Raw genomic sequence first — 26,078 nt, 5'->3', positions numbered from 1 at the left:
GAGAAAAAGCATCGATGGATTTCTGTTAAATCTCTCTTCCTGTGGCAACTGAAGCTTGTGGGCATTTCTCCAAGCCAAAATATTTATCTACGACTCTCTGGTTTACTTTGAGTTGAAGGTTTATTTCAAAACATAACTGTTTTTGTAAAGTTCAATCAGGATCAGGTTTATTATCTCAAATGTTAACCGAGTTGATTTATTACGTCAACACAGTGTGGAGTGGAGGAACACAGCAGGTCAGGCAGCATCAATGGAGTAGGAAAGCTGACGTTTTGGGTTGGGACCCTTCAATTCCACACTGTGTTGACTCCGACTCCAGCATCTGCAGTTCTTGGTATCTTTGAGTTGATTATTAAACTTACTGGTCTGGATAGTTGAATATTTGTTGCAGTTGATGATGACTGTTCTTGTATGAACTAGAATTATTTTTTTGGGAATTAATGGTAGGATGAGTCAAAAAATCCTTTGTCTATGTTCTAGGGTCATCCACTTCTTTACATGTTAACTGAACATTACACCAGCCTTGCAAGTTAAACACATACTGATCTAAACACTGTCAAATGTACCAACTGTGTATCATTCACACACCATATCTGATAACATTTAATTCCAGTCCTGAGCTATTTGATTTTGTTTTAAGCTAAATCAATTGCTTTAATTTTGGATTTTATCCCGATACAGCAGTTTAGAAAGTCGACAAACTATAAAATGTATTCTTCTCCTTCATTCTCTGATTATCGGTTATGTTGATGTAGAGGTTGTACTCAAAATTGTTGTTTTTTTAAAATGTCTTGCTAAATTTCACCCTTCAACATTTTGAAAGTGGTTTAAAATCCCTGATATGCTTGTGTTTTGGGTACGTAAGCTCACTGTACAGCAGTAAAATGGACTCTGGAAGCTTGTAGAACTTCTGACCAAAAATTTTAAATTTTATTATTTATTTTTGATATTTGTTCAGCTGCTGCAGTCACCTATAGATAAATCTAAAGTCAACACTCCAAAAATGAAATTCCTTAGAAGCTAAGACTATGTGTATGTTCATTTGGAGCTCAGCAGTGAAAACATAATAACATTTGGGGAAAAGAACTGTATACACCTGGGAATTGTAACCGTGTTTCCTGCTCATTTTTTAACTATGATCCCAATCACTTGCGATGATGCATCTGAACATACAAATTAGGAGCAGAAGTACATTTTTAGCCCTTTGGGTCTGCTCTGCTATTCAGTAAAATCGTAGTTGATCTGATTACTCCACATTCCCAGCTGCCCCTGTAACCTTGCTTCTCAAGATCATACCTACCCCTGCTTTAAAAAATATTCAAAGATTGTGCCCAGAATTATGTTTTGAAATAAAAAATACCGTTGCTGTAATAGTTGGTTTCGTGGTCAAACCTACAAATTCTAAGTAGTGTTTTTATGCCCTCCTTGTATTTTTAGACTTGAAATATTTGAGATTTTTATCCAAAGAATTTTAATTTTAAGCAAGCTGAAGCAGTAAAAACAGATTTAACTTCCAGCTCAAATATTGACATTAGAAACTTCACAAAGAGAGTATATTGGTGGATAAATGTTCCATGGCAAGGCATTATAAGCAGTTCCTGAAAGAGTTCTTGTGGGAATATATAAATTGTGAAAAGATCTTGTGCTGTAATTGTTTTCTTTCTGACCTTTTTGATATGCTGAGGAAAGAATTGATATTCCTTCTGCCTATTTTTGGTTGACAAATTTCGAGTAATTTCTTCTTCCCCCATGGTTTGGAAGCTGTTGACTTCTAAATATCCAGGCCACCTGCCAGAAATGGATGTTTATAACTTTGTGAACATCCAGGCTTCAGCTCACAATTGTCATCAAATGGGAGAATTAACTTTTAATTTGCTTCCTTTTGGGATGTGAGTGCAATTGATAGGCCAGTTTTATTGCCAATTCCCAGTTGTCCTTGAGAAGGCTGTGGTGGCGATCCTTCTCAGGTACCCGAAATGGTTATTATTCTTTTGCATGTTTCTGTAAAACTTCTGTAGAGTCCTACCTTGTTTTAGCAGGTTGCTACTGGCCTAGGCTTGCCCCTGCTACATTTCCCTCTCCCAGCTCCTTCCTCCCTCCGAGCCCATTGGTCAACATGCCAATTTATTTTCAATTCCGAACTAGTTGGATCTTCTAAGGCAAAGTGATGAACTGTATGTGTTAGACTCAATTGCCGTCCTGCAAAGAGCCTGAAACCCAAGCTGCAATTTCCATTTGACATCTGTAGGCTAGTGCTCCCTCACATTCTGTTTGCCTCTCCATTTGCCTGCCTGCCTGCCTCAGACAGTGGAGGGATCAGACTGAAACCCTCAGTTCTTCCTTTTTGTCCATAGTCAGGATTGTTTAATTTTGGCAAGGCAAGTGTGTTCCCAAATCCCTGCTTGTTTGTAGTCAGCCTTTTAAAAAGTCAGCAGTAGACTTTCATCAACAGGCGCATTATTTATTCTAACCTGCTGTCTTCAGGGAAGGTTTATTGTACTACAAAAGCACACGCCATACATACAAAACAGATATTGTATGAGAAAGGAGTTTCCCCTTTTAAACATTTTAAAACTGGATAAAATAGCTAACAGGATATGTAAATATCAGAGTGCAATATGAGGGTTTCAATTACTCGAGTTAAAGGCTAGGTGATTCCAATGCAATTAAGTTGAGAAGGCACCCTTTCTCATGCATATAGCCAGAGAACTGGTTTGCTTTTCCAGACCATTCTGGATCTTTGGAAACAGGTTTCAAACATATTTTAAAACTTCAAGGCTTGTGACTTGGTAAAAGGTGCATGTTGTAGCTTGCTTTCTGCAGCAGTTCCTGCTCAAAAGTAACAAGTCTTAAAATAAAGTACTTCGAATTATCAGTGTTTTGCACATGTGGCAACTGGCCATCAGTGGACAATGGAAAGCAAATGATAGTCTATTCATGTTAACAAAACAGTTTAGCCTACCTACCATAGTAAAAAGTCATCAACATACAATTGAGACCAATAGGTGTCCTTGTGCAAAGGAAAGTGTCAATTAATTTTGTTAGTTCTTCTTTCTCTTCAGGACTACTAAGTAACAGAATATCTGAGACCTTATTATCTTTTAGTGAAGCAGGTTTGAAAGGCTGAATAGTCTACTCCTGCTCCTAATTCATGAACTCTGACAATGGGAAGGTGAGATAATCCACAATGATGTTTTTAGGCATATCCATTACAATTCCCTTTTAGAAGCTTCCCAAAATTTGACCATCATGCTGTTTCAAAAGTTGGGTGACCTGCGGTAGCAGCCTTAAAGATTAGCAGTGTACTTTTTATTAAAAGAAATGTCCTTATACCTGCTTGGCATGATGTGCCAATTACTGGTGTTTCACTGCATTCTCCCATATTATCTCAGCCTTTGTCTGTAGGTGACTACTAAACTGAAATGTTGAAGTTGATCTACAGCACTGAGCATCCTGGGAATCTGCATTATAATTCATTACTTTGTTATTTTAAGATAAATTAATGTACTTCCAACCATGCAGCTCATAGAAAGGTAAGCCTTGTTCACTTCTATTGACAGCAATGCTAAAATAGCAAATCAAATGTTTAAACTTAATCAAGTACGTGGGAATTGAAGGATTGCTGTTAGAACAGATTTGAGTTTAATCAGAGATAGTAGGAACTGCAGATGCTGGAGAATCCGAGACAACAAGGTGTAGAGCTGGATGAACACAGCAGGCTAAGCAGCATCATAGGAGCAGGAAGGCTGACGTTTCGGGCCTAGACCCTTCTTCAGAAAAGATCCTCTGCTGCTTGGCCTGCTGTGTTCATCCAGCTCCACACCTTGTTATCCAACATTTCAGGTCAATGACTTTGGTCAGAATTTTAATTTTATTGTCCTGGCTGGCTGTTGTCTTACACAGACTCAATGAGGCAAGTACTGAATCATCTGGTTAAGTGACTATGCTATCAAGTCCACTAAGACAAGGGTCCTAAACCTTTCTCCTTAATTCAAAGGCTCCTGATTCATGCCATAAAAATTCAATGTACTTCTGTGACATGAACATTTTTTAAATGAAAATTAGTTTTACAATTAACTCATTTTGATTTACTTTAATGTGAAATTTCCTGCTGGGGCTGATTAGCAGTTCTGTCAATATTTGGACAATAACGAAACAAAAATGGCCAATCTTTTCCTACTTCTTATTCATCTTTGTCCAATAAATTGAATAATGATTGAATTTAAAGGGGAAAACCAATAACCAAAATTTCAGGAAAATCACAAGCCAAAAGCTACAAAAATTAGTAAAATGTAGGAAAGTGTTAACTGTCTGCGAGGAGCAACAGAAAATGGTAAATGATTAACCAAAAAGGAAAATGATCAAAAAATAGGTGGATATTAAGTAGAAATGTTAACCAAAATCTAGAAACAAATTTCAAAAGCCAAGTTTAAACTGGGAAATGGTTAATTACTTGCCTTTCTGAAAGAGTGTTTCCCTATGTGGATGTGGTATTGCCTTGGTAAATAATTTCCAGTTGTGTGCTTCTCCTTTGTATGGCTGCAGTTGGGAGTTCCAGAAATCAGAATCTGAATTATCCGAAACCAACTTGCAGAAAATACTAGTGCTGTGGCATGTTATTTAACTGCACTCGTTTAGGCGAACAAGGGAAGAAAGGAATGTTAGCTTGGGTGTACTGATTTAGTTTTCAGATATATCTTTCAGTTGGAAGATCAGATCTCTCCTGTTTCAGTGGATAATAATAGAGCTTACTGAGCTGGGGATGACAGTATCAAGCCTGTATAGTTGGGCATTTGCCAAACTGAGTTACAGGAAAGCAGAAAACAATTTTCTGACTGATAAATTCACAGATCCGTGAAAGGCATTGTTAGCTGCATTATTGAGCTATTGAATATGTGCATTGTAATCAGTGCTGATTAAACTCTTCCGTTGACTTGATCTTAGGATGGACCTTAAAACAGTCTGTCATCTGTTAAAATGTTGGGGATACTTCTTTAACGAGTCTAATTTTATGTTTTACTGACATTTTTACTTTAAGAATATTTGGCATTTACTCCCCCTAATTCATGCACAAGTCATTGAAAAGGCCTTTAATTATTCTTTCCATGGATTCCAAATAGGCATGCCTCTGGTGAAAGCCATTGTCAATAAATGTGCTTGAGGTTTATTGAATGTTATAATTAATCATTTTACTATGTTGTGATTTTAATTTCTGGAAAAAAAAGCTACTTCTAACAATGAACAGCACGTAAGGAGACAATTCTGCCAAGGAGCCATCCAGCTTAATCCCACTTTCCAGCTCTCAGTCCATAATAGATGTGATAGTCTTATAGGTTACAGCACTTCACAACTTCTTTTTAAATGCCTTTTAAAACTTTTTAAAGTGCCACTAATGCCCCATTCAGCAAGTTTCAAATCCTCATTCTCTCAACACCCTAACCTTAAGTCTTTGCCCCTTGGTCACGGATCCTTAAACTAAGTGGAGTAATGCTTCCCTATTATTCTATTCTATTTGGGCCACTTGTAATTTTTAGGATTTCAGTTAGGTCTCCCTGTTTTCTTTGGATCGATGAAAGTTGTTTGCTTGTAAACACTCTTTCCTCATAACTAAAATCCTCCAGTTCAGATACAGAAGCCTGAACACACACACAAGCAGTGGCTTTCCAGCTATTATCAGACAGTTGAATTGGCTCTAGCCTCAAATAATGTAACCTGTAATATAATCTGTATGCCTGTAAGTCTTTTTTGATCTGTACATCCTTTGCTTGCAGTGACCTGCCTATATCACTCGTTAACAAAGCTTTTCCCTGTATTTCGGAACACGTGATAATAAAATGAATCAATTCAGTCAGCATGCTCAAAGAACTCCTCTCTATTGCAGTTGCTTCTTTCTAATTGTAATCAGAATTGGTACTACTGGTAATCAGAATTTCATACAGTATTCCAGCTGTGGCTTTAATTCCAGCACAGCCTACCAACTCTAATATTAGTGTAACTGAGGCAGAGAATATACGAAAGTATATCATATATCATCTTGATCACCTTTTATCTCTCTGAACCATCGTCGGGGATCTGTGGACTTCAAGTTCCTCTGATCCTCTAATTTCTGTTTTGCACCACTTGCTGTGACCAATCTTACCTTACCTCACTTCTGAGGAATGAACTTAATTTGCCTCTCGTGCATCAGATGAGCTAATTAGTACCTGCCTCTGTTTCTTTTCTTCCTTCTCAACCACAACCAATTTTGTATCCCCTCAAACTTTTTTAAATCCTAGTCTTCTCTATTCAAGTCTGAATCAGTGATGTATATTGCACAGTACACATTTCTGACCCACATTTCAGCCTTACAGTGAAGTTCAGAAACATGTGGGGAATATCATAAAAGTAAGAATGTAAATACAAAATATAAACAAAACAAAGGCAATACTGGAGAATATTTCCTTTGTTTTGTTATGTATTTACATCCTTTTATAACATGTTAACAGAAATAGGTAAAGTAGTTCTGAACTTTCCCATCAGGCTGAAATATGGTCAGAAACTACTCAGTGATTTCCACAAAAGTACCCATTAATGATCAGAGTGCAGCTCAACATCTAGTTCAGGATGGTTAGGTGAGTTTTTGAAATTGGAGGCTTTCCAGCTTTAAAAGGAGGGCAAGTAAGAGGGAGGATGCTTCAAAATGGAGGAGGATTTTCCTCTCCAACTTTTTAAATTCCAATAATTTTTTTGAAGTATCTGATGATGGGAAGACCCTCTGTAAAGTACTGTACCTGGAAAAACAGGAATGGTCTCTTGAAGCACTGGACCTTTAGCCTACCACCTTGAAGGCCACCTGCAAGCATCTAGCTGGCCCTGCTGCCTGAGAAAACCTGGAGATAGACAGACTGACTGGAAAATTCTAGTCAGCCTCCTTTTTAATTAGTCTGGTCATACCCAGGACAGTGAAAAAGATGGTAGTGGTTACAGCCATCATGTCAGCCTCAAGGCATCACTGCAGGTATAGCGTGGGCCAGCTCCTAGGCTTTAACCATCATCAGCTGCTTCATCAGTGACTTTCCCTCGATCATAGTTAGAATTGGGAACTTTCATTGATTGCATAATGGTCGGTACGCTACAAAAATCTTCAGATAACGGGAGCAGTCTATCTGCAGGCAGTAGGATCTGGACAGTTTTTGGGTTTAGACTGATACATGCCAACCACCTTTTGTCACAGCATTTCCAACAAAAGAGAAGGTAACCTAACCTCCTTGGCTTAAAACTCCACAATATTCCTCCCTTTTCAGATACTGGCTGACCTGCGTAATGTTTGACATATTCTGCTTTTTATTTTTTATTGTAAATCCAGACTATTTTACTTCTGTACTATTTTAGGTACATGGTTGAGATCCAAATAGTCTTGATTCCTAGTCTGGTCTTGAGGCTAAGAATACTGCAGTGAGTAACTCAACCCCTGACTCCCCAAAGTCTCTCCAACTTCTACAGGGCACAAGTCAGGAGAATGATGGAATACTGCCCACATGCCTGGATGAGTGCAGCTCCCAACAGTGCAGTTGACACCATCCAGGATAAGGCAGCCAGCTTGATTGGCACTGCATCCAAAAGCATCCACTCCCTCCACCAGATGCTCAGTAGCAACATCTACAAGATGCACTGCAGAAATTCACCACTGCTCCTTAAACAGCACCTTCCAATCCCACAACCACTTCCATCAAGAATGGCAAGGATAGCAGATATATGGGAGCATCACCATCTGCAGGTTTCTCTTCAAGACACTCACTGTCCCGCCTTGCAAATGTATTACCGTTCCTTTGCTGTCGCTGGGGCAAAATCCTGAAATTCCCTACCTTGAGGTATTGTGGGTTCAAAAAGGCAGCTCAACACCACCTTCTCAAGGGTAACTAGGGATGGGCAATAAATGCTGGCCAGCCAGCAACACCCACATCCCACCTGTGAATTTCAAAAATTCAAAGTTGATCAATTCTAAATGTCTGATAATTATGTCTGTTTTAAGTCTGGAAAGAAAATTTGGATTGAGTCGTTATAACAGTGTTGCTTATAGTTCATTTTATGCAAAAAGAAATGCTCCTTCTAACATCAGCACGTAATTCAAATAATGTTATTCCATTAACTTGTCAATATGCAATGCCACAAAATGAACGATAGCAAATGGGAGATGATCTGTACGCCTGTCATATTGGGCTGTTGTTGCTAGCCTGCATGTTCAATTGAATATTTTTGATTTGCTGATGTGAGAGAGGACAAATATCAACCCTTCAACTTTTTAAGAGGAGAATGATTATGTTGCAGAGGTCAGCCAGGAGAGGTGATATAAATTAGACAATATGTTTATAAGTGGAGCTGCAGGAGTAGTGGAACCTACACATGTATACATACTCATCCTGCCATTTGCGAAGACAGAAGTTAATAAACAATGCTGGAGAAACTCAGCAAATCTATAGTATCTGTGGAAATAGGAGTTAATATTTCAAGACTATTTTGACTCTTCAGAACTGAAAGGTGTTGGAAACTTTTTTATATACTCTTCATAAAGGCAGAGACCCAGTGCAAAGGCAAAAGTTGTTGTTAATGGTGAAAGATGTAAAATAGTTGCAAATTAAGATGCTAAAGGGAGAGAATGGTTCCTCTCTATTGGCAAAGTAAGCAAGGCACAAATAAGTCATGGGTGGGGACATTGAGTGGAGGAGGAGATGCAAGAAAAATGGATAACAAACATAATGTGATCAGTTTCTAAAATTTATTGAATTTCAGTATTGAGACCTTGAGGTTGTTAAATGCCTCAACAGAAAACAATATTGTTCTTCATCTTGGTTTTGCTTCATTGAAGCATTGCAGCGTGAGAACAAGATGGTTTATTAAAATAGCAAGCAACTGGGAGGTCAGGGCCATTCCTACAGACCGAGCAGAGGCATCCTGCAAGGCAATCACTTATTCTGCATTTGATCTCGCCAGTGGAAAGGAGACCAATTCTGTGCAGTGAATACAGTAGACTAGAGTGAAAGGCTGCTTCACCTGGAAGGAGTGTTGGGATCTTGAATAATGAGAAAGCAGGTGGTGAATGATTAAGTTTTTTGGACCTTTTGCAATTGCATGGGGAGGTGTAATGGGGGCGTGTTGGAGGATTGGACCAGGGTGTCAGAGATAATGGTCCCTGTAGAAAGCTGAGAGGAGAGCAAAGGAAGCTATGTTAGTGGTGTCATTCTGCTGGAGGTGGAGGAAATTGCAGAGGATGATGCTTTAAATGCAGAGATTAGGGTGGTGGAAAATGCGGGGAGGAGGGACGGGCGGAGGGCAGAGTGTAGGAGATAGGTCAGACAGGTTAATTGACATTCGGTGGAATTTTTATTTCTGCTGTGTGTGGAGAGGAACTGAAAAGCAAGAGGAAGTGAAATAGGTTGCCCATAGGTTTCACATTTTTCTCTACTCGTTATGTATTCAAATGGGTAAAAATCCAAATTTTAATGGTGGACAAGAAATTCAAGAACTTCAAGGTTTCAAACTCCAGGCTCTATGTTTAAAAGGCACCTGGACAGCACTTCTCTTTGCAACCCAGGTGCCTCATTTAATCTCTGCTCATCACCCACTCCCAGCCTTGGACATCTCAGACAGAGAGGCAAGAGAGAGAGCATTCAATCCTATCAGTAAAAGCATTTGTGCAAATCAGTACCTTGTTTCTGAAGTAGCCAAGTTGATATCTGTACTCATTGGAATTGGTGGAAATGGTACACCCTGCCAGGTACATGTTTTATGTGTGTAGTTGGAATTCTGAGGAGGTGTTTATTGTTTTTGGATGGCATTTTCATGTTAATGAACATAGCCCTGGTGGGCTGGAGTGTTTTGAATATTCATGACCTACTAATGAATGCAAAACATTCACTACCACGAATATCAGAAAACTCAACTCATCTGAAACATTTGAGAACTTAATCACAAATGTTTAACCTCTCACCAATTGGGAAGCATAAATTTGCCTTCTAGCCAATTAAGTTGCCCACCCACCTTTCTTAAAAACCTCATGTGGACCTGGAAAATTCAAAGCATATGAGATAGTTATTTTTATTTTGGAAGTTTTAGAGTAGAAAAGCAATGAAGCTGTGCTTAAACCCTTCTAAAATCATTAAAGTCCATTGGAGTATTCTATCTGATTCTGGTCACCTCACTTAAATGATGTTATGGCTTTGGAGAGGATATAGTGCAGTTTTACTGGAGTGACACCAGGAGGGGGTACTTTTGTATGTGCTCTGATTCAAAGATTATATCGCTTTGAAGTGGATGACAAACATGCTAAGTTAATGATGGCAGTCTTCCATTATTGAAAACATCTCAATTATTTGTGTATTTGCATTTGCTTTAACTTTTAAAACCTGATCAGTTGTGGTTCTCCTGCTCCTATGATGCTGCTTGGCCTGCTGTGTTCATCCAGCCCTGCACCTTGTTGTCTCGGATTCTCCAGCATCTGCAGTTCCTACTATCTCAGTTGTGGTTTCAGTTCACTTTTCTTAAGTTTGCTTGTATTCTACTTTCCCTTGCTTTCTCCAGATATGAGAGAGAGAAACTGTGCATGTGCTCAGATGCATAGCTGTCATTTGAAGTGTTATCTTTACATTGATTTAGATTTGTGTTGGCATTGGTTAGATGGTATGTGACAAAATCTCATGTTAATGGTGCATTCATAAACTTTCTGTTTAATCTGTTTCTGCCGTCATTTAAAAATCATGTCAATTTTGCAGGACTCTAAATCCAAGGATACAAGTGAATATTGTGATAGTGGAGTTGATGGCGTGACTGTGGATACTAGCTCTCCTTCCCAAGTATCAAGTTTACTGTGGTCACCTGGCTTCAGCTATACATTGCCACCCAGAAGTAACTCTACCAATGCAGTTGGTAATGACGTCTTGAGACAGAGCATTTATGAGAACTTCATGCGAGAGTTGGAAATGGGTCACATGTCTTTGGAAAATGCAGACCAGTCTACAGGAAGTGAAGAAACCAGCAGTGATTCCTTCAGCTCTTTAGAACAGCTGGATTTATTGTATGAAAAAGAACAGGGGTTTGTGCGAAAGGCTGGCTGGTTGTCTTTTAAACCTCTTATTACACATCAGAAGGAGAGAAAATTGGAACTTGCACCCTGCAGAAAGTGGAAACAATATTGGGTTTCTCTTAAAGGTAATTACTAAAAAACAATTGATATGTAGTGCTTGAAACTGTCTCTGACTAAATTTTTGGATTAAGTCTTACAATTGGCCTTAATAGAATAAATATCTGATGGATACATTTTGAATCCAGATGCCATTGGGTGAATCTCTACTCCCCTCCCATCAAGAGCAGTTTTGTTTCTAAGATGCAGTACTTAGACCCACTGTCAGTAATCCCAGTGTAGTGAAACCATGGTTGCAAGCTGTAGCGTAACTTCTGTCCCTTTTGCTTATTAGTTCTCCAGTCATAGGGATTAACATTTTATTAAGCTTTAAGTTTTTTTTTCCTGTATCTTTATATTTTAATAATCCATGTACCTCAAACAGCCTCCATCCATTTCTCACTTATAACTGCCCCTTCCTGCAAAATGTTTGTCCAGGGATACCAGTTTGCCAGCATTTAGGAAGTCCTCTTTTCAATCCCTTCTATGGTCCAAAATGAAAGACCTTAACTTCTACCTGCATTTAAAGTTCATTCACTGTTTGCCTATTTTTATAAACATATTAATAGATAAACAATTAAGCAGCGATTGAAATAGAAGCATAACATTAATAATATTAGCAAACTTGGATACATTGTATTCTATCTTTTCATTTGTGATTAATAAATGCAACGTGTCATGAAGCTGCGACACAGATCCTTATGGGACATCAAGCATGACATCCTGCCAATGAGAGTGCTTGTCCATTACTCCTATCCTGCCCTCTGCTGTTCAGACAATTTCTTAACCAGATCAATAACTCACCTTCACCTTCAATTCCATGGGCTTCAAGTTTAGCCAACAGTCATGTAGAGGATTTTTTTCAAATGCCTTAAGGAGCCCATTTAAATAATATGCAGAGAATGTACATAACTTGGTCACCTGTTCAAAAAATTAACCAGATGCATCAGGCATAACCAACCCTTTGAAACTCTTCAGCTAATCCGGAAGAACCATCACAGATTTATAAAGTTTCATTTCTCCTATGTTTAATTGTAAATGCTAATCATTTCCCAGCATCAAATGTTAGGGTAGCTTAGATTATTTCTAGGTTCCCATCTCCAACACCCAGCAGAGTTGCATGTAGAATTTTCCAACTTACAGGGATGGTTCCTAAATCATGTGAATTTTAGATGATTACACTTGGTACATTGACAATGTTCTCACCTAGTTTCCCTTCCAGGGATTTAAAGAAACTCTCTAGTCCTGGAGATTTGCATTTCTTCTGTAGGCTTTTCCTTTTAGTTTTATCTCTTCTCTTATTGATTTTTTTTTCACTTATGTAATTGTAATTTTTGTGAAGATGAGCTCTTTAGGGATACAGACTGCTTCTCTATCACAAATATTTTTTGAATAATCCCCCGTTTCTACCTTTTTATATGCATTAGCACTTTTACTTGGTTTGCTTGGGAATGGCTGGTTTTATTACGTTGTAGTCAACTGTCCGTTGTGAATCTTAGTAACATTTTGTGTGTCACTATATTTCAAGCAGTATATTGAGGACCATTATAATCATTGTTAGGTAAATCCATTCACCATTGGGTTTTTAACTTAACTTGCTTACTATTCATTTGAAATCCAATTTGACCTGCCCTCGTTGATTGAGGAAGTATTGCTGTGGGGAAAAAATAACTACCACACCGAAGAAATTGACTGCTTTTCTGGCTTAAGGTAGTCTGGCTATCCTAATCTATATGAAAGGTAAAATTTCTGGATAAACTACTGTGCCTATGTTTATTACAAAGTATGTTTTAAAAATTCAAATGCTGCTAATACCTCTGAAAATGAAATGTTTGAAGCAGTGTCATTAAAAATATATTCTATAACCTGCTTTGAATAAGCATGTAAAGCTGATATATGGTTTGTCCATTATTTGAAAGCAGATACTACACTTACAACCAAACCAGGGGAAGCATTCTGTCTGTGAATTTTGGATTTATGAGCTGAAAAATGCCTTTTGCCAAACCTTTTTCATTGCATAGTTTTTAAGGCACAGGGCTGTTCTTTTCTTTTGGTTAAAAATATTGGTATAGGTACTATTGTGTTATTTGAGCCTTGTGTAGCTTTCAAATCTGAATTATATTGCACTGCTTTACACAGTGGAAAAATCAGACGTCAGTACTTTGATTGATTTAGGTTGCTAAATAGGAACTAGATTAGGCCATTCAGCCCATTACACCTGCACCTTCATTTAATTGTAACATGGTTGATTAGTTTCACGTTTGATCCAAATCCTAACAAATCCTATAGTACTTACAAAAAAAAAACTATCGGTTTCAGTATTGAAACATCAGCATTCAAGAGTCGATACCTTTTCGATAAGTGTGTTCTAGGACTAAAAGTACTGTCTGATCTTCAATTCCTGAATTGCATTTCCATAGCTTTTAAGAATAGATATATTTTCCTGTTCTTGATTCAGACAGTAGTTTCTCTGGAATTTTACGACTAAATTTATGGAAATGTTTTGAACACTTCAAACAGATCACTGCTTAGCTCATATGACCTGAAGTCTAAGAGACTAAGTTTAAGTGGTTTGCCTTCAAAATGTAACATCCTAACTTTTGGTGCCATTCTAGTCAAACTGCACCAACAGATCTGCCAATATACTCCTCCTGAGTTCTGATGTCCATAATTGAGCATAGTACTGCAGATAGAATTTGGCAATGGTTATAGATAGCTGCAGCATGATTTTCTCTCCTTTTGTGTTTCAGTTTCCTTGAGATAAAGGCAAATATTGCATTAGTCTTTTTTGTACTGTTGGCTTGTGTGCTTGGATTGCCAAATGTCTACAGGACAAAAGAGACCATCTGGGGTATCATGCCATTGCAAGCCTTGAAAGAAGAATTATTGAGCCAAATGCACTTTCCAGCTCTTGGCCTGTAACCTCGAGTGCATATTCAATATGTTTCAAATGCAATGAGAGCTTCCAACTCTACCAGACTATCAGGAATGGAATTCTGTAGTTCCTTGTTTCTCACAATTTAGGAAGTATTTTTATTTTGGAATAAAGGAGGATGAATCAATTTTCTCACTCTTACCTATTTTGAATTCTCTTTGGTTTACCTACTCAATTAATTTGACTTTATTCCTTTTGAGCTCGTCCGCATATCTGAACTATTTATTCTCCCTCCTAACTTGGTACCATCTGTAGAGCTGGATATACAGTTCTATGTTCGCTATCCTAGTCATTCATGAAAAGAATCTTCAGTATGTGCCAGGGACCTGGGTTCAATTCCAGCCTCAGGTGACTGTGTGTGGAGTTTGCACGTTTTCCCCATGTTAATGTGGGTTTCCTCCAGGTGCTTCGGTTTCCTCCCACAGTCTAAAGATGAGAGATTAGGAGTATTGGCCATGCTAAATTGCCCATAGTGTCCAGGGATGCATAGGCTAGGTGAATTAGCCATGGGAATTGCAGGGTTACAGGGATAAAGTAGGGGAGTGGGTCTGGGTGGGATGCTCTTCAGAGGGTCGGTGTGGACTTGATAGGCCAAATGGTTTGCTTCCACGCTGTAGGCATTCAATGATACTATGAAATGTCACTTGCCATATCTTGCCAATCAAAGTACCTACCTCTTATTCACAAGCTATATTTCCTATCTTCCAACAAATTTCCAACTCAAGGCTATTTCTAATTCCATATGTTCTGATTTTTATTATTCATCGAAATCTGGATGTTGCTTGCTAGACCAGCATTTATTGCCAATACCTGGATGCCCCTGAGAAGTTGATGATGAGGTGCCTCATTGTACTGTTGCAATGCATTTGTTTGATGCCTACTTATTCTTGCTGATAATCTTTATTGTGAAACCTTTATTGAATGTATTGTAGAAGCCTATATGGGATAATATCCATTTGTTTTTGTGACTTGGAAAAGCAATCAATTAGATTTGAAGAAACTGTTTTTGGCTCCCCAATAAACTTGCCAGTTAATTATGCAAAATTGAATTTCTACTCGATAAAATGTCTACTACACCAAGTGAAGGAATAAGTAACTTATTTTTGTGTTATATACTTGCTGACCCCAAAATACTTATTTTCTATTTCGTTCAATGTTTTGTAATGACACTAAAGCAATGGGTATTCAAATGCAAGCATTGATTATTTATTTTGGAGACAACTAAAATGGATTAGTGAACTAATTGAAACACGAGCTTTTTAAAAAGTATTACATTATCACCTATGAGTGAGGGCAAGGAACTAATAATAGGTTTATTTACCTCAATGCAATTTTCTGTTGTTGGTTCATGAAACAGATTTGTATAAATAGTGTTTCATCAAACATACAATAATTTTTCTGTCCTTTTCTTAAAGGTTGCACCCTGCTGTTTTATGAAACCAGTGGTAAAAACCTCATGGAACAGAACAGTGTCCCCAGATATGCTTTATTTGCCGAAGATAGCATAGTGCAACCTGCACCGGAGCATCCCAAGAAAGAAAATGTGTTCTGTCTCAGTAATGCTTTTGGCGATGTTGTCTTATTCCAGGTTTTTCTTATTACTTAATTATTTAATTGTGGCTCAATCAAAATGCAACAAGGGTACCTATAAGGGGAAGAAGAACTACTGCTAACATTTATGGTTTAGATTAACGCTTAAAAATGCGTAAAAACAACTTGTGAAATCTTTAATGTAAAATATATCATAATGTTGTTCATGGATGAATGGCTTCATGGATTGATTAATAAGAAATTAAGGAATCATCTAATAACATTATTTAGGGTATCAGCAAACAAAATTTAGGGAAGTTAAACACTCTTCTCTCTGGATATGCTATCTTAATCCTTCCAAATATTGTGATATGTTTTCAGAATTTAGACATGTACAATTGCAGATTGCGACTACTGTAAAATAGACAATGTGTTTGCAATAGAATGACATAATTGTGGTTGTAATGAAAGTAAAAATATAAAAGGATGCTGCAAGAATATTGATCTGTAAACCATATCAAAGAGTAAGTTGGCCTTAAACTTAAACACTTTAAGAGAACATGTTCATGAATTCTAGCTCTTAAAAGTCATAGCTGTAAATCATTTTGTTTCCTCGCAGAGTTTGTAACTTAAGATATTTCTTCATTTGGTATTTGGTGTGCCATATCAAATGCCAGTGAACATCAAATTATAAGCTAGAATTTTACAGCCCACTGGAGGAAGGTTACCAGGTTGGGGAGATGCAGCCTGTATAATTTGGTGCAATACTGATGGTGCCCTGGCACCAACCCACTACCAATACAGTGGGCTGTGGATGAATTCAGGCACTTAAATGGCTATGTATTGCCTACTTAAGGGCATCCTCCTTCCACCACTATTATTTTTTACCAACAGTAGTCAAGTATGACAATGTCCAGCCTGATAGGTGAAAGCTGGTGAACTAGTGGTTGGGCAATGCCCACTTCCCACGTCCTCCATGTCCATTATAGGTCTCTTCTCCCCTCATTCCCCATCACCTTCAAGGTATGCTCTTTCTCTTCCCATATACCTCCACCCTTAATTTGCCCTTCTTCTCCAATCCTGTCCACTCTAATAACCTTGTGGTAGCATGACCACCTGAACCTGGTGAAACCTTGAACATTGCTTTTAGTAGGCTCCTTTGCTGGAAGCCTTCATTAGGGATTATTGCAGTCTCAGCAATGACCACCAATCCTAGTGGTACTGCTGACTTTGTGATTGGCCACCAGCTTGCTGTGGTGGGACATCTTTCCCAATCAAGCGGAGGAACATCCCCCGTAAACTCCAGCATAAATATCAGGCATTGAATATTTTTTAAGGTTATGTTTTGTTCATATTTCTATTTTTCCATCTATTTTTATGCTTCTATCCTTGATTCAATCTTTATAGTCACAAGTTGACCAATTATTGTGATTGTTTGGCTGACAGAGCTGGTTCGTTCATCAGCGCAGCCTCCGATGAAGCGCTGCTGTGTTTTCCCGCCTGGTATTTAAACTCTGGTGCCCGTTGAGTTGGATTACCTCATTTCCGGTTTTCCTTTGCAGTGGAGTATAGCTCTACGAGCTAGACCCAATATATACTCTACTGCAAAGGAAAACCGGAAATGAGGTAATCCAACTCAACAGGCACCAAAGTTTAAATACCAGGTAGGGAAACACAGCAGCGCTTCATTGAAGGTTGCGCTGATGATGTTACCCAGCAGGGTAATGAAATGTCTGCAGAACAACGAAACAGCTCGGCGAACTAAACAACCACAATATCCACAACCCAAGCAACAAATCTACTCAAAAACCTTAGTTTGACCAATTATGACTGTTCTCAATAATCAACATAATGGTAGATGTTGATGGTGCTGTCATGCACTGGGTGGGGGGAGATGGAATTCACTGCTCTTGACATCAAGGCAGAATCTAACAGAGTATGGTATAAAGAAACCTTAGCAAAACTGGAGTCAATGGTAATCGGGGAAAACTCTCCACTAGTTGGAGTTGTACCTACTGAAAGGAGGATACTTGCAATTGTTGGAGGTCAATAATCTCTATTCCAAGATATCAGTGCCTGAGTTCCACAGGGAGTTTTATAGGCTCGACCATCAGTGGCTTCATCACTGACCTTCCCTCCTTTATAAGTCAGCGATGAAGCAGTTTGTTGACTGTCTGAATCATGCTTAATATTGTGCATTGAAGCAGTCTATGTTCATATGTAGCGAGACCTGGACAACATTTAGTGTCGTGCTGATAAGTTGCAAGATATGTTTATGCCACACGAGACCCAGGCAATGACCACCTCCAGCAAGAAAGAAACCAAACATGTCCCTTGACAGTCAGTGGTGTTGTCATCGGTGAATCCCCTTTATCAGCATCCTGGGAATTGTCTTTGACTAAAAACTGCTTTGTGGCTGCAGAGCAGAACTGATGCTAGGAATGTGCTGGTGAATAATTCACCTTCTGACTCTCCAGGGTCTGTCAACTATCCGTAAGGCAAGGGTAAGAAATATAAGTGGAATGTTAATCACTTGCCTGAATAAGTGTGGTTCCAACTTGCATAGTGTTCTCTTCCACTTGTAACTCTTCAAATAATGAAGCAGCTCATGCCTGCATACAGCAGACAATGCAAGACTTCAGACTTGGGCTGAGTGGCAAGTAATATTTGTGCCCCACAAATGCTAATCAAAAAACCATTTCCAACAAAGAGTATAGCCACTACCTCATTAGTTGGGGCAATTCTTACTCCTCTTGCCGGTTGGTCAAGGTCATGTTAATTCTGTGTTGACCAGAAATCATATTTTGGATGTTCCAAAATGTAGCACAGTTGTTCTTCACCTGATCAACTGAGGCAGCAAGGAATCTTGCCATTTCTAATTTTAAATGGCAAATTCCAATTTTTTATTTGATATCTTCCTAAGATCTTCTAGTCAAAGTCTCCAAAATTTATGAAATTGTTTTGAGAATGTGATTGTTTCTTTGTGCTTGTTATGTTTGTCTTTAGCTCAAATTAATTTGAATATTTCAGAAATTTTACTATAAACTTTAAAATGATTTGCAAGTAGAGGCAATGGCTTATTGGTATTATCACAGGACTGTTAATCTAGAGACCCAAGTAATGTTCTGGAAACGCGAGTTTGAATCCCACCATGCTGTCTATAAAAATCTGGAATTAAGAGTCTAATGCTGATTGTTGTAAAACCCATGTGACCCACTAATGCCCTTTTAGGGAAGGAAACTGCCATCCTTACTGGTCTGGCCTTCATGTGATTCCAGACCCAAAGCAATGTGGTTGTCTCTTAACTATTCCCTGAGCAATTAGGGATGGGTAATAAATAGTGGCCTAGCCAATGATGCCTTCATCCTGTGAATGTACTAAAAAAGGTTTAACTTATTAAATTTTAATTATTCTGTATAATTTTCAGGCTACAAGCCAGACTGATCTTGAAAACTGGGTTACAGCAATACATTCTGCCTGTGCATCAGTGTTTGCAAAGCAACATGGGAAAGAAGATACAGTCAAGCTACTAAAGAATGAAACCAAAAACTTCATGCAGAAGATAGATATGGATGGAAAAATGAAGAAAATGGCAGAGTTACAGCTATCTATTGTAAATGATCCCAAAAACAGAAAAGCTATTGAAAATCAGGTATTCTTAGATCAAATTGTTGACGTGCTCTTTAATGACCTCAAATTGAATATTAATTTATTTATTTTGGGAAGTGCATTCTGGTATAGGAGCGTAAGATGCAAATTGTTATAATCAGCTGGCTCTTTGTTTCGACAGTTAATGGATGTGTACCAGCACCAATGTTGTAATTATGTGCTTGTGTACTTGATTGTATAAAATGCTCTGAGCAGCTTTCAAAGATGTTTAATGTTTGAAATCTTCAACTGAATATTTGTTTCAGATTTTATGCAGCTTCCAATTCTGTTGATGTTAATCCATCACATAGGTGCATAGTCTTTTGGCAATTTATTGAAAATCCAATGTTGCAGAGTTAACGATAATAACTTAGTGTCATCTTCTTGAGTTTGAAGGTAGTTTGACCTACAGTGTAACAATCTCTACTTTGGGTGGGTAAGTAGGCAGGTCCATTGCCAGAAACACAGAAATTGCTGGAAAAGCTCAGCTGGTCTGGCAGCATTTATGATGAGAAATCAGAATTAACGTTTTGGGTCTAGTGACCTTCCTCAGAACCAGACCTGAAATGTTAACCCTTGATTTCTCTCCGCAGATGCTGCCAGACCTCCTGAGCTTTTCCAGCAATTTCCGTGTTTTGTTTCTGATTTACAGCATCCACAGTTCTTGCAGTTTTTATTAGGTCCATAGCCAGAATGGGGTTTGAACCCATGCTTTTGGCACTGTTCTGATCCACACCGGTTTCCCAGCCAATGGACCCCCAAGGAATCAGTGGCTGCGTCACATACACTTTTATATGCATATTGTAATAAAAGGGGAGGTGAAGGCCTAATGGTATTATCACCGGACCATTAATCCAGAGACCCAGATAACGTTCAAATCCCGCCACGGCAGATGGTGGAATTTGAATCCAATAAATATCTGGAATTAAGAATCTAATGATGACTGTGAGTCCATTGTTGATTGTTGGAAAAACCCATCTGGTTCACTCATGTCCTTTTGGGAAGGAATCTGCCATCCTTACCTGGTCTGACCTACATGTGACTGTGGACCCGGAGCAATGTGGTTGACTCTGAATTGCCCTCTGGACAATTAGGGATGGGCAATAAATGCTGCCTAGCCAATGACACTCTCATCCCGTGGATGAATAATAAATAAAAATTGTGAAGAGTGATGGTAGAGACTTTAATTTGTTTTCATCATGTGGCTGATCATGAATCTCTCTGGCTCTTAATGCCAGCCATTAGCGTCTGTTGGAGAGAGATGCAAATTGATACTCAACCTTCTCCATCAAGTCCTGGAGTAGGACTTGAAACCGGAGTTTGTCTTAGAGATAGGGTTGCTAACTATGGCACCAGAAGACCTCTATAACTTAGTATCTGATATATCTGAATTGTATATGTCTTTCATTGTGTGCTTCTCTACAGTGGATAAAGATTAGATGGGTCCAGCCAAATAATGTGAAGAAACATCTTGGTTCACACATGATCCCATCTCTGGGTTACTTGGTAATGAGTGGAAAAAACAGTTGGCCCCAAAGCAAATGCTTTCACTGTTTAACTATTGATCGTTGTTTTTATGAGGAGTATATTACTTTAGTTGATTTCATAATTCATAGGGTCAGATGGAAAGGAACAAATCAAAAGTAGAATGCTACGTGTGTGTGTGAAGGCAAAACTATGAGTAGCTTTCCCCCTAGGCCTCCAGTCTGAACTTTAGAAATGCATGCTTAGTTCCTGATGACTGCCCTGTTACTTTGCACTGCAGCAAGCCAAATGATATATTCAATGTGATAGCTTAAAATGAGCAGGGCAGATTGCTGTTTCCTAGTACTTTTTGTATTCAAACAGTTCTCCAGCTCAACTTTTAAATGTTGGAGTAGGTGATTGACAGCCCCATTGGTTACCAAGTAAGTCTGCTTTTCTTGAAGGTATTAATTTCCACAGAAATTGATTTGGCTATACAGTTTGAGTACCACAATCTAAAGGATTTTTCCATGAACATCAATTATTCAATTTGTGCCAATTTGGTGTATATTTTAATATAATTTGTAGCTAGTTTTATAGCTTATTGTCAGAAAAATAATGATAGAAAGCTGACCAAATAATTTTGGATGCAATTACTTACCCAGTTCTGCAACTGTTTGCTGTGTATAAATTTGGAATTGCACAATTTGAAATTGTGAGACTGCAAATGTTTTGATGCTTTATAGTGTAGCAATGTTCACATAGAACCCTTTTAGCAATGACCCTAACCATAGGCTTTTGAGGAATGAATTGGAGATCCAGATCCTTTCCTTTTGAATACATTTATTTGTCGTAAAATTGGATTCTGTCATGTCATAGTCTGAGTATTAGGCAAGTTAAATATAGTTAGAACCATGACTTAATCATTAATATTTGTTCACTAAGTATTTGTGACTTTTTTTCTGTACGGTGCAAACTATTTGTAAAATAGTTGAATCAGGGTTGGGAGGGGGAAAAAAAGAATGCAGAACTCAGGCCATGTACTTTTGCACAAATATAATGCTGTACTCACCAGTGTCCTGTCATGTATAACATTAGAAGTTTAGGGGGGGGGGGGGGGGGGGGGGGGTTGCAGAAATGGATCTATAAAAACCTATAAAATTCTAAAAGGATAAGATAGGATAAATACAGGAATGATGATCCTAATGACTGGGGTTCCTGGAACCAGGGTTATGGTCTAAGAATACATGGATAGGCTACTTAAGACTGAGATGAGGAAAAAGTTCTTTACCCAGAGATTGAGGAACTTGTGGAATTCTCTGCCACAGAAAGCAGCTAAGGCCAACACGTTGAATGTTTTCAAGAGTAAGAAATCGCTCTTGGGGATAAAGGGATTAAAGGGTATGGGGGAAAGCAGGAATATGGCACTGAGTTGGATGATGGGCTGTGATCATTGGCAGAGCAGGCTCAAAGGGCCGAGTGGTTTTAATTAATAGATTTTGAGATGTTATGACATGCTTAAGTAAGTTGAATAACCCTAATTATTTCACATTTGGTTTTAAATTGATTTGCGCAGGAACCAAGGCAGATAAATAGAGTCCAGATACAAATAAACCATGGTGGAGCAGGCTTGAGGGATTGAATATCTATTCCTCTACCTTTGTTTCTGTTCCTATCACAATGTGTGCGAAACTAAGTCATTACGAGACCATTCTTGTAGCATTCTTGCAAAATTCTAAAGTGATACTGATTTGGCTGCAGTTGTGTTACTGGTAAGTATACAACTGTGCCACAATAGCAGAGAATATTTGGTACATCTGCATTAATTAAAAGAAAAATGATTGCGGCTTGCATGTTTCCAGTAGTTGTAAAGACCTTTTGACACTTTAATATGTCTGGTACTGAGTAATAAATACGCAAAAATAAATCACTGTTTTTACAGTGGAATGAGTGGTGCATTATTTCTGCTCATTGAATTGCCATTTTTTCCATATAGCTTGTTTGCCTTGGATATAGACATAATATCCTGCGTTACACTGAATGATGTCTTTATGTGTCCTGCTAGAACATAGTGTAACATGATGACATTCTTGTTTCCTGGCAGGGGTGGGGAAATCCCAGCTTCTCCTTTACTTGTTAATTATAAATCTGTAAAACTATAAAATTCAACACCGGGAAATTGAAGCAAAACTCGCTAATAGAGACTGTAGGCTGGAACTCCCCTGAGAACAGCTGGTTCTATTTTAACACTTGAAATTGGTACCAGATAGTCTACAGATTTAACAGCATTTCACAGTCCTCCTAAATAATACTTTCTGATGTTTCTTACTCTGTGAATAATTCCTCAATTTTAGGCTACATTAAAATTGTGGGGGGTGGGGAGGAAATGGGAATGGAACTGTAGTATTCATTGTTGGTATATTTTCTGCATGATGTCCAAATTAGTTTAAAATAGGAGTCTGAAATCTGAATAGTAATGTAAAAATAATGAAGCTTTCTGGCTCTAAATGTTATCAAAGACTGTAATTTTATTTGGAAATCTGTCTCATCCCCATAAATTTTTGAATTTAGAAGAAACTGTACAGTTAGGTACTTGGAATATTGTGTTCAGTTCTGGTTGCCTCATTATAAGAAGGATGTGGAATCTTTAGAGAGGGTGCAGAGGAGATTTACCAGGATGCTGCCTGGACTGGGGGGCAGGTCTTATGATGAAAGGTTGAGGGAGCTAGGGTTTTTCTCATTGGAGCGAAGAAGGATGAGAGGTGACTTGATAGAGGTGTACAAGAAGGTAGACATAGTCTCTGGCTATCCAGCCTTTTATCCAGGGTGGAAATGACTATTACAAGGGGGCATAATTTTAAGGTGATTAGAGGAAGGTATAAGGGAGATGTCAGAGGTAGGTTCTTTACACAGAGTGGTGGGTGCGTGGAATGCGCTGCCAGCGGTGGTAGTGGAGTCAAATGCATCAGGGACATTTAAGCGACTCTTGGATAGGCACATAGATGATAGTAAAATGTAGGGTATGCCAGGGTAGTTTGATTTAAGAGTAGGAACATAGGTCAGCACAACTTTGTGGGCCGAAGGGCCTGTACTGTGCTGTATTGTTCTATGTTCTATGTATGTGTAAACTCAACCCTTGATGTTATTTTAATACTCTGTGTTATAGCTTGGCTGCTGCAAAAAAGAGGTTCTTCAGGTGGGCATTCATTTTTGTAGAATTCCAAAATCTCGTTTTTAAAACAAGTGGTATACATTGGACAGGCTAACATTAAAAAACTTTGAATAAAGTTTAAAACACAATAGGTAAAGTCGTTATCTTAAAATTTACAACTGCTTCATTTTGCCTACTTTTCAAATGGCTTTTGACAAACTGCATGAAATAGGGTAAAACCCATCAACAGCATTTATTCCTTTAGCGTTTTGTGAAATTGTGTTTCACTGTAGCATCTGGATAGATCAAAGTATATCAGTAAATGAGAAAATGTTTTAAATCTGTAAGGGATGATGTGTTTTTTTTTGGACAACAAACTAGAATTAAAATTGGACACTGTTCTATAGCTGAAATACAAGGAGAGTTTTACACCTTAAGAAATAAAATGGGATTGTGATGAATATTTTTAGCTGTACAAGACAATTTTGCTTTTGCAGCAGTGAAGTTGTTATGTTATTGAGACAGCGGTACCTGGTGTCTTGGGTGAAGGAAATTTGCCTGATGACAGCTGTTGGATTGTTTCAGCTACAGATTGCTACAGACTTGAGAGCAGTGCAGTCAGATACATGCAGAGCCAGGAAACGAAAAACATTTCTCTTCTCTTTCTCACTTGCTGTCTCTTAGAAAGACAAGTGCTTAGGCACTTGAGAGCATTCTGTTACAAGCAAAGACCCAGATCCACCTGATCAGCTGTCAAATGAACTCTGCAGACTCCGTCACGCCATCATTACTGAAACCAAAGGGCAGTGAACATTGTTTCTTCACCCTGTGGTCTGGACGTTTGATCTAAAATAATTTGCCCCGCTTCAGCTTTCCAACCATAATATTTATCAAATCATTTTGCTTTTTGTCTATCTTGCTTGTGACTGAATGTGTGCACACTTAGGAGCTTTAAAGAGAAGTGGTAATTTGTGATTCTTTTTTCTCTATCATTTGTTAAAATAACTATTTACAATAACCAGAATTGTTTTCCTGTGGATGACAAAACTTGGTGTGAACTGCTTTTGTGCTGAATAAGAACGCAAGAACTGGGAGCAGGTGTAGGCAACTCAACCCCTCAAACCTGCTTCAGTGCAATCATAGCTGATCTCATTTTGGCCTCCACTCCATTTCCGGCAGTTCCTCTTAACCCTTCAACTCGTACTAATTAAAAATCTGTCTGTTTCCTCCTTAAATTTACTCAATGACTCCATCTACTGCACTTTGGGGTAGTGAATTCCATAGATTCATAACCCTTTGAGAGAAGTAATTTCTCCTTTTTGTGTTTTAAATCTGATACCCCTTATTCTAAAATTATGATCTCTCATTCTAGAATGCCCCACATGAGAAAACATCTTCTCTATATCTACTTTGTCTGGAGTCAGTTCTGCAAATTGATCACCTCGAGTATTTACAATAGTTCGTGGGATAGTGTAGCACAATTATTTGTGCACTCTCCCCAGTTTTGTTATATGATTTCTAAAATGTCAAGATGGAAGATATGAGGGCAGAATAGCTGATTTTTTTTTTCTTATTTCTAAATTTGTTCATGGAATTTGGAAGTCTCTGGCTAGGCAAGGACTTATTGCATGTCTGTAATTGCCATGGAGAAGATATTGATGAGCTGCTGCCTTGAACTGCTGTGATACCTGGAGTTCAGGTACATTCAGTGTTATTGGGAAGGGAGTTATAGGAATTTGGTGCAGTGACAGATGAGAATGATACAGTTCCAAGTCAGATTGATGTGTGTCTTGGGAAATTTGCAGGTCATGGTGTGGTGTTCACATGTATTTGTTGCTCTTGGCCTTAGGTCATGGATTCAGAATGTTACTGTTCAATGTGCTATTGCAATGTATATTGTAGATAATAGACACTGCTCCCACTGGTGTTGGGAATGAAGAGTTTTTGATGGACGGGGTTCCAATCAGGTGGGCTGCTTAAACTTGACACCATCCAGGATAGTGCGTTGTTGGAGCTGCACCCATCCAGGCAAATACAGAGTATTCTGTCAAACCTCCTGACTCCTGCTTTGCAGATGATGAGCAGGCTCTGGGGAAACGAGTTGAGTTGCTCATTGAAGAGTTCCTAGCCTGTAACCTGCTCTTGCAGACATAACATTTATATGACTGGTCCAGTTCAATTACTGCTCAATGGTA

General features: G+C 38.4%; 1 protein-coding gene across 1 annotated transcript in view; it reads left to right on the top strand.

Moving 5' to 3' along the window:
• Window positions 1-26,078, top strand: part of tiam2a (TIAM Rac1 associated GEF 2a) — a 358,836-nt gene that overhangs the window by 138,224 nt on the left and 194,534 nt on the right. Inside the window, exons 3-5 of the mRNA XM_048601453.1 lie at window positions 10,749-11,184; window positions 15,506-15,678; window positions 19,048-19,272. Coding sequence (XP_048457410.1) covers window positions 10,749-11,184; window positions 15,506-15,678; window positions 19,048-19,272 — 834 coding nt within the window. The remainder of the gene's footprint in view (window positions 1-10,748; window positions 11,185-15,505; window positions 15,679-19,047; window positions 19,273-26,078) is intronic.

This window comes from Rhincodon typus, chromosome 9 (genome assembly GCF_021869965.1).
Source record: "Rhincodon typus isolate 14 chromosome 9, sRhiTyp1.1, whole genome shotgun sequence".
Lineage (NCBI taxonomy): Eukaryota > Metazoa > Chordata > Chondrichthyes > Orectolobiformes > Rhincodontidae > Rhincodon > Rhincodon typus.
The sequence above is the reverse complement of the archived record's forward strand: the minus strand, read 5'-3'. Positions and strand labels throughout refer to the sequence as shown.